The 16,476-nt window shown below is 33.6% G+C and overlaps 1 protein-coding gene across 3 annotated transcripts in view; it reads left to right on the forward strand.

The window, feature by feature from the left end:
* LOC133644232 (artemin) overlaps positions 1 to 16,476 on the forward strand; it is a 66,831-nt gene that overhangs the window by 32,379 nt on the left and 17,976 nt on the right. For 2 of the 3 annotated variants that reach the window (XM_062038583.1, XM_062038584.1), the window contains exons 1-2: positions 7,901 to 7,977; positions 15,243 to 15,304. In XM_062038583.1, coding sequence (XP_061894567.1) covers positions 7,935 to 7,977; positions 15,243 to 15,304 — 105 coding nt within the window. In that variant the 5' untranslated portion in view covers positions 7,901 to 7,934. Of the gene's footprint in view, positions 1 to 7,900; positions 7,978 to 15,242; positions 15,305 to 16,476 lie in introns of those variants that run through there. The other variant, XM_062038585.1, reaches the window with a different exon arrangement.

Below are 16,476 nucleotides of genomic sequence, written 5' to 3' on the forward strand. Positions count from 1 at the left end.
ATTTTTAAGGTTGTATTTTTTCTCTAAAATTGTCTTTCTGAAAGTTATAAGAAGCAAAGTAAAACAAATAATGAATTTATTTAAACAAGTGAAGACCAAGTCTTTAAAATATTTTCTTGGATTTTCAAATTCTATTTGAGTTTTGTCTCTCTTAGAATTAAAAATGTCGGGCAAAGCGAGACCAGCTTGCTAGTAAATAAATACAATTTAAAAAATAGAGGCTGCTATTTGAGCTATTTTTAGAACAGGCCAGCGGGCTACACACCTGGTCCTTACGGGCTAACTGGTGCCCGCGGGCACCGCGTTGGTGACCCCTGCGCTACTTAATATGTCCGTGTGGAAACCCGAACCGAACCGGAACCCCCGTACCGAAACGGTTCAATACAAATACACGTACCGTTACACCCCTAGAATATGTGTATATGTGTACGTATATATATATATATATATATATATATATATATATATATATATATATATATATATATATATATATATATACATATATATATATATATATATATATATATATTTGTGTGTTAATGACATATTTGCATATCCTAACAGGTTAGTCTGTTTTCGCCCTCTGCATCCTTTTGATGCCTGTATTGGATCTGAGTGTGTCCCTAATGAAGTGTCCGGTCAGTTCAAGTTGTTTTTCCCGAGCGCGGCCACCTCCGTCCCCGCACGGCCTCATCACGATATGGCCTTTCAAGCGGGGCGGGCGGGGTCACGCTCCAGCAGCGCTGCCCATAGATGGAGCCCCCAGAGGGGTTTGAGGCTCGTAAGAACAATCAGAAGAGAAACTTGAAAAGACTCTGCCCGAGTCCATCTTGATAAGACCGCCAGATGCTTTTTGATGTAAAAGGAGCTGGAAGTGTTTCACAGGACAGATGTTGTCTCACGCCGCTTCTCTTTGACCGCCCCACTTGATTGGTTTGCTCATCTTTCATTTCACCGAGGAACATTCCATCCGGCCAGGAGACCACGGCACGATAATCCCGTCCTGTTCGTATAAAACCACAGCAAACCTACCTTTTGCATGCGGCGGTCCACCATGTCTTGGACTCCACTGCACAAACACAGCGCAGCTTAGTTACCATGGTTACCAGCCCTGGAAAAAGCCTGACTACCTTTTGGTGGTCTTTGCTTATGTTCCATGACACGCAAAGAAGGCAGCATGTGTCCTGGAATGAAAACATTATTACGCCAAATTGAAAAAAGAGAGGTCATAATGATACGGGAATAATACCACGAATAACCACTAGGGGTGTCAGTATTAGTACAAACTAACTATTGTACACATAGGGCTGGGCGATGACACAATATCAATATATATGGCGATAGACACGTAATTGATATCAGTAAAAAAAATGCGATGGATGAAATGTGAACGCAGGAAGTGATCGGTGGGAGTGACACGCTAACAGCCAATCAGGTGACAGTATCAACTATCATGTTTGGTTGCGCCATCTTGTTGTCTAAGTATAAAATAAGTGTTGCAGAGAGCGGATAAATTGTGGATAAAAGAGGAATAGTCACCTTGACAGTATGGCACTTTTTGAAATTATTTTTCAAAATGGACCGTATAGACCAGTGGTCCCCAACCGATTGGTACCGGGCCGCACAAGAAATAAATTTTTTTTTTTTTTTTTTTTTAAATGAAATCAACATAAAAAACACAATATATACATTATATATCAATATAGATCAATACAGTCTGCAGGGATACAGTCCGTAAGCACACATGATTGTATTTATTTATGTAAAAAAAAAATAATAATAATAATAATTTTTTATTTTTTTTTTAATTTTTGTTTGCATTGATTGTTTCCATTTCCTTTCTACCTTGATAGCAGAGGGGATTATAATCAGAGATAGGGTATTTTTTCCTGGTCCTTATTTTTTAAAGGCAGTAATAAATATAAATTATTATCGATACCCACAGCTATAAAACACTTATTGTGATACAGTTTTCAACCATATCGCCCAGCTCAAGTATTTTCTTCCTAAAATGAACCAAACCATGACCTAAAAACATTATGGTTACACCAACTGTTTTAAAATAAAAATGTTTTATGAGGAAAAAAGGCAGCAAAAAATGTGGGTACATATGTGATGTCGTGAGGGCAAAAGCCACATTTCTCTAGAAAAACAACATACTTCATTGTAGTGTTGTACTGTATACCACTACTATACTAGTAGCGGTATAAACATTTTTGTCTTGAAAATCATTTTTGGTCTTGAAAATCAACTTTTACCTTGAAAATCATTTTTTGTCATGAAAATCATTTTTTGTCATGAAAATCAACTTTTACTTTGAAAATCAACTTTAACCTTGAAAATAATTTTTTGTCTTGAAATCAACTTTTACCTTGAAAATCAACTTTTACCTTGAAAATCATTTTTTGTCATGAAAATCAACTTTTACCTTGAAAATCAATTTTTTCCTTAAAAATCAATTTTTTCCTTGAAAATATTTTTTTGTCTTGAAAATCAACTTTTACCTTGAAAGTAATTTTTTGTCTTGAAAATCAACTTTTACCTTGAAAATAATTTTTTGTCTTGAAAATCATTTTTGTCTTGAAAATCAACTTTTACTTTGAAAATCAACTTTAACCTTGAAAATAATTTTTTGTCTTGAAATCAACTTTTACCTTGAAAATCAACTTTTACCTTGAAAATCATTTTTTGTCATGAAAATCAACTTTTACCTTGAAAATCATTTTTTGTCTTGAAAATCAACTTTTACCTTGAAAATCATTTTTTGTCTTGAAAATCAACTTTTACCTTGAAAATAATTTTTTGTCTTGAAAATCAACTTTTACCTTGAAAATAAATTTTTTCCTTAAAAATAAATTTTTTCCTTGAAAATATTTTTTTGTCTTGAAAATCAACTTTTCTCTTGAAAATCATTTTTTTGTCTTGAAAATCAACTTTTACCTTGAAAATCATTTTTTGTCTTGAAAATCAACTTTTACCTTGAAAATCAACTTTTACTTTGAAAATCAACTTTTACCTTGAAAATAATTTTTTGTCTTGAAAACCTTTTTTTGTCTTGAAAATCAACTTTTACCTTGAAAATAATTTTTTGTCTTGAAAATCAACTTTTACCTTGAAAATCAATTTTTTCGTTAAAAATCTATTTTTTCCTTGAAAATATTTTTTTGTCTTGAAAATCAACTTTTCTCTTGAAAATAATTTTTTTGTCTTGAAAATCAACTTTTACCTTGAAAATCATTTTTTGTCTTGAAAATGAACTTTTAATCCAACTTTTTTTATTGGCATTTTCAAATACAGAAAAAAGTGCAAGTCGAAACAGTACAATTTTAAAGTCAGAAAATTCTTCACACCTTTTCCCTTAAAACCCAAATCCCCAGCCACCCTCCCACCCCACTCAGGTCACACCAACAAGGGACATATGGCACAATCATATAACAAGTAAGACGACAAAGACAGACATCCTCACATACACACACACATACGAGGCCAGAGACAGACAAACAGGCTGAAAGGAGAGAAAGGGAGAAAATAAAATAAAAATTAAATTAAATTAAATTAAATTAAAATAATAATAATAAATAAAAGGGAGATTATTCCTCATCTGCGTCTGGGGATAAATCAAGAGAGTTGACAAACAGCAAGAAAGGACTCCATGAGCTTTCAAACGCTTGAGCCGAGCCTTTTAGCGAAAAGCTAAGTTTTTCTCGTTTTAGATTGTAGAGAACCTCTCTAATCCAACGGCCGTGTGATGGGGGACGAGCCAGCTTCCAATTAAACAAAATCAATGGCCTGGCCAGCAAGGTCGTAAAAGCAACAGCGCCTTTTAATGATACCGGGCACATGTTATCGGGGCATACGCCAAAAATGGCTGATAATGGGTTGGGGGGAAAGTTTTGACCGTATGCTTTCCCGATCGTGTCAAAAATATCCTCCCAAAAGGAACATAGTTTAGAGCAGGACCAGAACATATGGACATGGTCGGCCGGAGATTGTTTGCAGGTATTGCTAACAGTGGGGTAGATTTTGGATAGTTTTGAGTTAGTGTAATGAATTGTATGGATTACTTTGCATTGGATGAGACTATGGCGGGCACATATTGAGGAGGAGTGAAGCAGTTTCAGGGCAGAGTCTCAGTGTTGGTGGGATATGTTGGTATTAAGATGGCTCTCCCACGAGGCTCTTATCACTCATAGACAGTTTGGAGCAACTGGACTTAAAGAGGTAAATAACACAGAGATACATTTTTTATGATTAGGGCTCAAAGATAACAATGTATCTATAAGAGTTTCCGGAGGACGATTCGGAAAGTGTGGGAACTGTTTCTTTACGAAGTCCCTCGCCTGAAAAAAACGAAAAAGGTGGGAGTTGGGCAAATGGTATTTGGAAGAGAGTTGAGTGAAGGATGAGAACACTCCGTCTGCATAGAGGTCTTTCACAGTGGTGATGCCATGATCGTGCCAAGTCAGGAATGCGGGGTCAGTACGGGAAGGTTGAAATCATTGGTTTTTAAGTAGCGGGGTCAATATAGACGGGCCCTGAAAACCCAAGTGTTTACGTAGCTGGTTCCATATTTGAATGGAGATCGATACAATGGTGTTTGCGCCTTCAAGTTTAAATGGGAAAGGGAGTGATGAGCATAAGCAAGAGTGCAATGAGGAGTGTGGGATCGCCGTTTCGAGGGATACCCAGAAAATAATTTTTTGTCTTGAAAATAATTTTGTCTTGGAAATCAACTTTTACCTTGAAAATATTTTTTTGTCTTGAAAATCAACTTTTACCTTGAAAATAATTTGTTGTCTTGAAAATCAGTTTTACCTTGAAAATCAACTTTTACCTTGAAAATCAACTTTTACTTTGAAAATCAACTTTAACCTTGAAAATAATTTTTTGTCTTGAAATCAACATTTACCTTGAAAATCAACTTTTACCTTGAAAATCATTTTTTGTCATGAAAATCAACTTTTACCTTGAAAATCATTTTTTGTCTTGAAAATCAACTTTTACCTTGAAAATCATTTTTTGTCTTCAAAATAATTTTGTCTTGGAAATCAACTTTTACCTTGAAAATATTTTTTTGTCTTGAAAATCAACTTTTACCTTGAAAATCATTTTTTGTCTTGAAAATCAACTTTTACCTTGAAAATCATTTTTTGTCTTGAAAATAATTTTGTCTTGGAAATCAACTTTTACCCTGAAAATATTTTTTTGTCTTAAAAATCAACTTTTACCTTGAAAATCATTTTTTGTCTTGAAAATCAACTTTTACCTTGAAAATGATTTGTTGTCTTGAAAATCATTTTTGTCTTGAAAATCAACTTTTACCTTGAAAATCATTTTTTGTCATGAAAATCAACTTATACCTTGAAAATCAACAAAAACCTTGAAAATCATTTTTTGTCTTGAAAATCATTTTTTGTCTTGAAAATCAACTTTTACCTTGAAAATCATTTTTTGTCTTGAAAATTAACTTTTTGCTTGAAAATCATTTTTTGTCATGAAAATCAACTTTTAGCTTGAAAATCAACTTATACCTTGAAAATCAACGAAAACATTGAAAATCATTTTTTGTCTTGAAAATCATTTTTTGTCTTAAAAATCAACTTTTACCTTGAAAATCATTTTTTGTCTTGAAAATCATTTTTTGTCTTAAAAATCAACTTTTACCTTGAAAATCATTTTTTGTCTTGAAAATCAACTTTTACCTTGAAAATTATTTTTTGTCTTGAAAATCATTTTTGTCTTGAAAATCAACTTTTACCTTGAAAATTATTTTTTGTCATGAAAATCAACTTTTAGCTTGAAAATCAACTTATACCTTGAAAATCAACGAAAACATTGAAAATCATTTTTTGTCTTGAAAATCATTTTTTGTCTTAAAAATCAACTTATACCTTGAAAAAAAATGTTTGTCTTGAAAATCATTTTTTGTCTTGAAAATCATTTTTTGTCTTGAAAATCAACTTTTACCTTGAAAATCATTTTTTGTCTTGAAAATCAACTTTTACCTTGAAAATCATTTTTTGTCTTGAAAATCAACTTTTACCTTGAAAATCATTTTTTGTCTTGAAAATCAGTTTTACCTTGAAAATAATTTTTTGTCTTAAAAATCATTTTTTGTCTTGAAAATCATTTTTTGTCTTGAAAATCAATGTTTGTCATGAAAATCAACTTTTACCTTGAAAATCAATTTTTTCCTTAAAAATCAATTTTTTCCTTGAAAATATTTTTTTGTCTTGAAAATCAACTTTTACCTTGAAAATAATTTTTTGTCTTGAAAATCAACTTTTACCTTGAAAATAATTTTTTGTCTTGAAAATCAACTTTTGCCTTGAAAATAATTTTTTTGTCTAGAAAATCATATTTGGTACTATACCGCCTCTAAAAACGTGTCGTCATCACGTGGTGACATTGCTGGTTTTACGAGCAGAGGAGCATGTTGGGCAGCGCACACACACAGAGTACTTACAAGCAGACACAGTGTGTAGACAGAAAAGGGAGAATGGACGCATTTTGGTGTAAAAAGTCAAGATAAAGGTGAAGTTATAACACTGAAACACCCTCAGGAAGAGGTGCGTCCAGCCACAGTCGGCAGTGTTTTAGCTACTTCTAAATCGCTAATCCTTGTCTCCATGGCGACAATTAAAGAAAGTTTCTTACAAGTATCCTTATCACTGCAGGATGAGGAATAGCTAATACACACCGTAGGAAGATACAATAGCTCACCGCCGTCACAATGTAAACAAACGCCATGGGTGGATCTACACCTGACATCCACTGTAATGATACCAAGTACAGGAGCGTATCTAGTCGATACTACTATGATTACATCGATATTTTTAAGCATCACAAAATCTTTTTTTTTTTTTTTTTAATGCATATTATGTTTATAAAGTCAGTAAATACATCCCTGGACACATGAGGACTTTGAATATGACCAATGTATGATCCTGTAACTACTTGGTATCGGATCAATACCTAAATGTGTGGTATCATCCAAAACTAATGTCAAGTATCAAAGTGGAGAAGAATAAGTGATTATTACATTTGAACAGAAGTGTAGATAGAACATGTTAAAACAGAAAATAAGCAGATATTAACAGTAAATGAACAAGTGGATTAATAATCAATTTTTACAGTTTGTCCCTCATAATGTGTACAAAATAATAGGTGTATAAATGACACAATATGTTACTGCATAGACTAATTAGGAGTCTTTTGTTTGTTTACTTACTACTAAAAGACAAGTTGTCTAGTATGTTCACTATTTTATTTAAGGACTAAATGACAACAATAAACATATGTTTCATCTACACTAACATTTTTTGTTCCAATAAAGGACAAAAATGACATTTTTTGTGGTCCCCTTTATTTAGAAAAGTATCGAAATACATATTGGTTTGGGGACAACGATGTCAGGGAAAAACTTAGACAGAAAAAAATAAAAGTTGTTATTTAATGAGGGAATAAAGTCATGTGCTTCTGGAAATTGGACATTTCCTCCAGGAAAAAAGTAGCACAGTGATAATATGTTTATAGACTTTATTCTTTGTAAAAATGATTACTTTTATGACATCTTATGAAGCGTAATAGTAATACATCGTTTGACATCATGTATAACTTCCATGCACGCAGACATTACGTTTAAAAAAATATTATAATCACGTTCAACACATTTAATACAAAACTGTTCAATGATTGTAGCAAACTAACCACGCAAAAAGTGTCTGCCGGTATCGACAACATACCCGCGCGGTATTTACCAATTTACAGTATCGCCCCACCCTACCGGCGCATGCGCGCACACACACACTCCCAGACGTCTCTGTGCACACACCTGCGAGGCTCCGCGAGTACGAGCGTCTTGCGGGGGCACGCGCGCGGCCAAACGCCAGCGAAGCCGTGCGCACACGCCAGCCGAGGAGCGCGCGTGCATGAACGCGTCCATGATCGGCGGGACCGGCAAAGTCAGCGCAGGTAAGAAGAAGTGCTAGAACGTTCCAAGGTGCGGGGGAGGGGGGGGGGGGGGGGGAGTTGTGCGGGTGTACCTAATCAAATGGCGACGTCACGTGCTTCAAAGATCACGTTTAATAACACACTTTTTTTTTGGAACCGGTTAAAAATGTGGTGGTTTTATTTTGGAGGGTGAAATGTTGCACTGCGTGGACTTTTATTCTCTTGAGTGAATTGTTGTGCTTCTTAATACTCTTGAAGTGGGAGGGAAAGAAAGATGGTGGTGTTTGTTTATCATTTCTGCATGAAGGATTTTCACCGAGAGGAAGTCCTGTCAAAACTGGGACTCGTCTCTCAAAAGGACTACAATTGTACAAAATAAAATAATAATAATAATAATTTTTAAAAAATAAAGACGGATTAACTAGTTGGAACAGTTTGAATTGGATAAAAAATGTGGAAATGGTGGAAGTTTGAAAAATGTCCCATTATTTTGTATGGGAATTTCGGGAAAAGCTGGATTTTTTTTTTGAAAATGCTAAATATTTCGAATGTTGTGAATGAGTTGAAATGGTTGGTGTTGGAATTTTTCAAATGGGTCGAGAAATGTTGAAGTAGTAACATTTTTAATTGAGAAATAGTATTACGGAATTCCTGGAATTTTGGGAAAACCGGGAATTTTTCCAGTTCAAATATCAACTTGGTTTTTGTGTCCTGATTAAGAGGAACGTTTTGACGGGGGAACGGTTGAAGTGGGTTGACAAATATGGGAGGAGTATTTGACAGAAAAAAGGGTAAAAAAAATCTAACTTGGGAAAAATGTCCAGGATGAGTGGAATGTGTTGAAGGTGGAATGGTTTGAATCGGACAAAAAATGTGGGAGTTGTGGAACTTTGAAAAATGTCCCATTCTCTTCAATGGGAATTTCATGGAAATTTGGGAATTTCGGGAAAAATGCTAAATATTTCGAATGTTGAAGTGGGTTGAAAAATGTAGAAGGAGTAGTCGGCAGAAAAAAGGGTTTGAAAAAACAGGAATTCTGGGAATTTTTTTTAACTTGGAAATTTGGGAATTTCGGGAAAAATGCTAAATATTTTTGAATGTTGTGAATGAGTTGAAATGGTTGGTGTTGGAATTTTTCAAATCGGTCGAGAAATGTTGAAGTAGTAACATTTTTAATTGAGAAATAGAATTAGGAATTCCTGGAATTTTGGGAAAACCAGGAATTTTTCCAGTTCAAATATCAACTTGGTTTTTGTGTCCTGATTAAGAGGAATGTTTTGACGGGGGAACGGTTGAAGTGGGTTGAAAAATGTAGAAGGAGTAGTCGGCAGAAAAAAGGGTTTGAAAAAACAGGAATTCTGGGAATTCCTGGAATTTTTTTTTAACTTGGAAAATTGGGAATTTCGGGAAAAATGCTAAATATTTTTGAATGTTGTGAATGAGTTGAAATGGTTGGTGTTGGAATTTTTCAAATCGGTTGAGAAATGTTGAAGTAGTAACATTTTTAATTGAGAAATAGAATTACAGAATTTCGGGAAAACCGTGAATTTTTCCAATTCAAAAATCAACTTGGGTTTTGTGTCCTGATTAAGAGGACATTTTTGACGGGGGAACGGTTGAAAAATGTGAGAGGAGTAGTTGACAGAAAAAAGGGTTTGAAAAAAACGGGAATTCTGGGAATTCCGGAAATTTTTTTGAACTTGGAAAAATGTCCAGGGTGAGTGGAATGTGTTGAAGGTGGAATGGTGTGAATCGGCCAAAAAATGTGGGAGTTGTGGAACTTTGAAAAATGTCCCATTCTTTTCAATGGGAATTTCATGGAAATTTGGGAATTTCGGGAAAAATGCTAAATATGTTGAATAGTGTGAATGAGTTGAAATGGTTGGTGTTGGAATTTTTCAAATCGGTCAAGAAATGTTGAAGTAGTAACATTTTTAATTGAGAAATAGAATTAGGAATTCCTGGAATTTTGGGGAAACCGGGAATTTTTCCAGTTCAATTATCAACTTGGTTTTTGTGTCCTGATTAAGAGGAATGTTTTGACGGTGGAACGGTTGAAGTGGGTTGAAAAATGTGGAAGGAGTAGTCGGCAGAAAAAAGGGTTTGAAAAAACAGGAATTCTGGGAATTCCTGGAATTTTTTTGTACTTGGAAAATTGGGAATTTCGGGAAAAATGCTAAATATTTTGAATGTTGTGAATGAGTTGAAATGGTTGGTGTTGGAATTTTTCAAATCGGTTGAGAAATGTTGAAGTACTAACATTCTTAATTGAGAAATAGAATTACAGAATTTCGGGAAAACCGGGAATTTTTCCAATTCAAAAATCAACTTGTTTTTTGTGTCCTGCTTAAGAAAAAATGTTTGACGGTGGAACGGTTGAAGTGGGTTGAAAAATGTGGAAGGAGTAGTCGACAGAAAAAAGGGTTTAAATAAACGGGAATTATGGGAATTCCTGGAATTTTTTTGTACTTGGAAAAATTATAGTTTGAATTTCCAGGTTGAGTGGAATATGTTGAAAGTGGAATGGTTTGAATCGGTTGAAAAATTTAGAAATGGTGGAAGTTTGAAAAATGGCCAATTCATTTTGAATGGGAATTTCATGGAAATTTGGGAATTTCAGGAAAAACTGGAATTGTTTTATGAAAATGCTAAATATTTTGAATGTTGTGAATGAGTTTTTTTTCAAATCGGTCGAGAAATGTTGAAGTAGTAAAATTTTTAATTCAGAAATACAATTACGGAATTTCGGGAAAACCGGGAATTTTTCCGGTTCAAAAATCAACTTGGTTTTTGTGTCCTGATTAAGAAAAATGTTTTGACGGTGGAACGGTTGAAGTGGGTTGAAAAATGTGGAAGGAGTAGTCGACAGAAAAAAGGGTTTGAAAAAAGGGGAATTATAGGAAATCCTGGAATTTTTTTGTACTTGGAAAAATTATAGTTTGAATATCCAGGTTAAGTGGAATATGTTGAAAGTGGAATGGTTTGAATCGGTTGAAAAATTTTGAAATGGTGGAAGTTTGAAAAATGACCAATTCATTTTGAATGGGAATTTCCTGGAAATTTGGGAATTTCAGGAAAAACTGGAATTGTTTTATGAAAATGCTAAATATTTTGAATGTTGTGAATGAGTTTTTTTCAAATCGGTCGAGAAATGTTGAAGTAGTAACATTTTTAATTGGGAAATAGAATTATGGAATTTTCGGAAAACCGGGAATTTTTCCAGTTCAAAAATGAACTTGGTTTTTGTGTCCTGATTAAGAAAAATGTTTTGACGGTGGAACGGTTGAAGTGGGTTGAAAAATGTGGAAGGAGTAGTCGACAGAAAAAAGGGTTTGAAAAAAGGGGAATTATAGGAATTCCTGGAATTTTTTTGTACTTGGAAAAATTATAGTTTGAATATCCAGGTTAAGTGGAATATGTTGAAGGTGGAATGGTTTGAATCGGTTGAAAAATTTTGAAATGGTGGAAGTTTGAAAAATGGCCAATTTATTTTGAATGGGAATTTCCTGGAAATTTGGGAATTTCAGGAAAAACTGGAATTGTTTTATGAAAATGCTAAATATTTTGAATGTTGTGAATGAGTTTTTTTCAAATCGGTCGAGAAATGTTGAATTAGTAACATTTTTAATTGAGAAATAGAATTATGGAATTCCTGAAATTTCAGGAAAACCGGGATTTTTTCCAGTTCAAAAATCCACTTTTTTTTCTGATTAAGAGGAATGTTTTGACGGTGGAACGGTTCAAGTGGGTTGAAAAATGTGGGAGTAGTCGACAGAAAAAAGGTTTTGAAAAAAACGGGAATTCCTGGAATTTTTTTGTACTTGGAAAAATGATAGTTTGAATTTCCAGGATGAGTGTAATGTGTTGAAGGTGGAATGGTTTGAATAGGTTGAAAATGTGGGAGTTGTGGAACTTTGAAAAATGTCCCATTCTTTTCAATGGGAATTTCATGGGAATTTCGAAAAAAGCGTGATTTTTTTTAGAAAATGCTAAATATTTTGAATGTTGTGAAAGAATTGAAATGGTTGGTGTTGGAATTTTTCAAATCGGTCGAGAAATGTTGAAGTAGTAACATTTTTATTTGAGAAATAGAATTTTAGGAAAATCGGGAATTTTTCCAGTTCAAAAATCAACTTGGTTTTTGTGTCCTGAGTAAGAAAAATGTTTTGACGGTGGAACGGTTGAAGTGGGTTGAAAAATGCGGAAGGACAGAAAAAGACCATTTGAAAAAACAGGAATTATGGGAATTCCTGGAATTTATTTGTACTTGGAAAAATTATAGTTTGAATTTCCAGGTTGAGTGGAATATGTTGAAAGTGGAATGGTTTGAATCGGTTGAAAAATTAAAAAATGGTGGAAGTTTGAAAAATGGCCAATTCATTTTGAATGGGAATTTCATGGAAATTTGGGATTTTCAGGAAAAACTGGAATTGTTTTATGAAAATGCTAAATATTTTGAATGTTGTGAATGAGTTTTTTTCAAATCGGTCGAGAAATGTTGAAGTAGTAACATTTTTAATTCAGAAATAGAATTACGTAATTTCGGGAAAACCAGGAATTTTTCCAGTTCAAAAATCAACTTGGTTTTTGTGTCCTGATTAAGAAAAATGTTTTGACGTTGGAACGCTTGAAGTGGGTTGAAAAATGTGGAAGGAGTAGTCGACAGAAAAAAGGGTTTGAAAAAACGAGAATTATGGGAATTCCTGGAACTTTTTTGTACTTGGAAAAATTATAGTTTGAATATCCAGGTTAAGTGGAATATGTTGAAAGTGGAATGGTTTGAATCGGTTGAAACATTTTGAAATGGTGGAAGTTAGAAAAATGGCCAATTCATTTTGAATGGGAATTTCATGGAAATTTTGGAATTTCAGGAAAAACTGGAATTGTTTTATGAAAATGCTAAATATTTTGAATGTTGTGAATGAGGTTTTTTTTCAAGTCGGTCGAGAAATGTTGAAGTAGTAACATTTTTAATTGAGAAATAGAATTATGGAATTCCTGGAATTTCAGGAAAACCAGGGTTTTTTTTTCAGTTCAAAAATCAACTTGTTTTTTTTGTTCTGATTAAGAGGAATGTTTTGACGGTGGAACGGTTGAAGTGGGTTGAAAAATGTGGGAGTAGTCGACAGAAAAAAGGTTTTGAAAAAAACAGGAATTATGGGAATTCCTGGAATTTTTTTGTACTTGGAAAAATGATAGTTTGAATTTCCAGGATGAGTGGAATGTGTTGAAGGTGGAATGGTTTGAATAGGTTGAAAATGTGGGAGTTGTGGAACTTTGAAAAATGTCCCATTCTTTTCGATTGGAATTTTGGGAAAAGCGGGATTTTTTTTTGAAAATGCTAAATATTTTGAATGTTGTGAATGAATTGAAATGGTTTGGTGTTGGAAATTTTCATATCGGTCGAGAAATTTTGAAGTCGTAACATTTTTAATTGAGAAATAGAATTACGGAATTTCGGGAATTTTAGGAAAACCGGGAATTTTTCCGGTTCAAAAATCAACTTGTTTTTTTTGTCCTGATTAAAAGGAATGTTTTGACAGGGGAACAGTTGAAGGTGGTTGAAAAATGTGGAAGGGGTAGTCGACAGAAAAAAGGGTTAAAAATGGGTTTGAAACAACGGGAATCCCTGTAATGATACCAAGTACAATAGCGTATCTAGTCGATACTACCATGATTACATCGATATTTTTTATCGACACAAAATCTTTTTTCTTTTTTCCCCCAAAATTCATATTATGTTTATAAACTCAGTAAATATGTCCCTGGACACATGAGGACTTTGAATATGACCAATGTATGATCCTGTAACTACTTGGTATCGGATCCATACCTAAATGTGTGGTATCATTCAAAACTAATGTAAAGTATCAAAGAAGAGAAGAATAAGTGATTATTACATTTTAACAGAAGTGTAGATAGAACATGTTCAAAGAGAAAATAAGCAGATATTAACAGTAAATGAACAAGTGGATTAATAATCAATTTTTACAGTTTGTCCCTCATAATGTGTACAAAATAATAGGTGTATAAATGACACAATATGTTACTGCATACGTCAGCAGACTAATTAGGAGTCTTTGTTTGTTTACTTACTACTAAAAGACAAGTTGTCTAGTATGTTCACTATTTTATTTAAGGACTAAATGACAATAATAAACATATGTTTCATGTACACAAACATTTTTTGTTCACTGACCACCTGAGGGTACCACAGACTGTGGATGCTTTTAAAAAGGCTTAAAAACCCTTCTTTTTAAAAAAGCCTTCATTTAGATATATGCGTGCTAGTTCTAGTTTTTTATTTTTATTTATTTGTATTAATACACTGTAGCACTTTGAGGTTGTTTGCTCAATGTAAAGTGCTTTTTACAAATAAAATATATTATTATTAAATAAAGCCAATAATGCAATTTTTTTGTGGTCCTCTTTATTTAGAAAAGTATCGAAATATATTTTGGTACCGGTACCAAAATATTGGTATCGAGACAACCCTAGTGTATGCGTGTGTATATATATATATATATATATATATATATATATATATATGATGGAATGGATTAAGCAAAGCAATCCAACAAAGTACTAATATGATCCACTTCCAGAAACTCTTCAAACTTAAAGTGTTTACAAAGTACAAAGAAGAAGAATAAACATTCTGAATTTATTTAATCCATCCATTCATATTCTAGATAATCCTATTTATCTCACCATATGAAATATAACTTATTATGTATTTATTATGGGCCTGCTGCAATGCAAGCAGCCCATATTATTATTCATTATTCAGCATTTTTCCTCTTACGAATAATAGGAGACAATCCGGCCAACGAACCCCCACATATGTTATACCGTCGGAAAGGTCAACTTTTAGTTGGGAACATTTCGCGTTACCATGGCGACGCTATTCACGAATTTAAAAAATGGCCACTTTAATGGGTACTTTTTAAGCTATTTATTAATTTTGATTCTCTGATCCCCCAGCCGTACACCTTAGTCATATAACTTGGTATGCAATAAATGCTAACTGTTAGCATGCTAACGTTAGCTTGCTAGCGTGCTAACTTTATGAGCTACTTTTGCAACCGTTTACCCCTTAGTCATATAACTTGGTATGCAATAAATGCTAACTGTTAGCATGCTAACGTGATGTATCATGTTGTATGCGTGCATGTGTGATGTATCATGTTGTATGCATGCATATTCCAAATAAACACAAAGTCAAGTCAAGTCAGCAAAAGAAGCCATGTTCCCTCCTCACATTTGTCCCACTTGTGGTCTTTCAGACGGACAAACGTGGTGGCGGCATAAAGCGTCAGACGGCCAGCATCACCCGAGGAACTGGAAGGTGAGCAAAGTCCGGCGTTGTTAGCGACACGGCGCTAAAGTCTCCAAAAAGTGCTTACTTTGGATATTTGGCATGAAAGCAAGCGTACACGAGTGCTAACTGCTACACTGCAAAAAGTGAAATGTAAGTAAGATGAAACATCTCAAATAAGGCTGATATTTGCTTAGTTTCTGTCTGATAAGATCATTCTTCTCACTTAGCAGATTTGATTTTAGAGTGTTTTACTTGTTTTAAGTGTTTTGCTCCTAAATGATCTCAGTAAGATATTACAGCTTGTTGCTGAGATTTGATGACCTATATCAGGCTTGGGCAATTATTTTGACCCGAGGGCCAAATTTAGAGGAAAAAATGGTGTCTGGGGGCCGGTATATCTATTTTTAGGAACACTAATACAAAACCTCACAATAATGTCTGATTGAAAGCTAAAATCTTTATGACAGACCGCCATAAAAAAACGGAATGGAATTTAAATTTTTTTTACTGAATGAGACACCCAGAATGTACATGAAAATAAAGAATGTGGGATTTACAATATTAACTATGAAGGATAAAACACTGAATATTGACAACATATGAACGTCACACCCTCTAGATCAGTGGTCTCCAACCACCGGGCCGCAGAAGAAATTTAATTTAAAAAAATTAAAAAAAAATTTTTTTAATTTTTTATTTTATTTTATTTTTTTTAATTAAATCAACATAAAAAACACAATATATACATTATATATAGGGATGTCCGATAATGGCTTTTTGCTGATATCCGATATTCCGATATTGTCCAACTCTTTAATTACCGATACCGATATCAACCGATACCGATATCAACCGATATATACAGTCGTGGAATTAACACATTATTATGCCTAATTTGGACAACCAGGTATGGTGAAGATAAGGTACTTTTTAGAAAAAATTATAAAATAAGATAACTAAATTAAAAACATTTTCCTGAATAAAAAAGAAAGTAAAACAATATAAAAACAGTTACATAGAAACTAGTAATGAATGAAAATTAGTAAAATTAACTGTTATAGGTTAGTACTATTAATGGAGCAGCAGCACGCACAATCATGTGTGCTTACGGACTGTATCCCTTGCAGACTGTATTGATATATATTGATATATAATGTAGGAAGCAGAATATTAATAACAGAAAGAAATGTGGGGAGGGA

Source organism: Entelurus aequoreus, linkage group LG27 (genome assembly GCF_033978785.1).
Source record: "Entelurus aequoreus isolate RoL-2023_Sb linkage group LG27, RoL_Eaeq_v1.1, whole genome shotgun sequence".
Lineage (NCBI taxonomy): Eukaryota > Metazoa > Chordata > Actinopteri > Syngnathiformes > Syngnathidae > Entelurus > Entelurus aequoreus.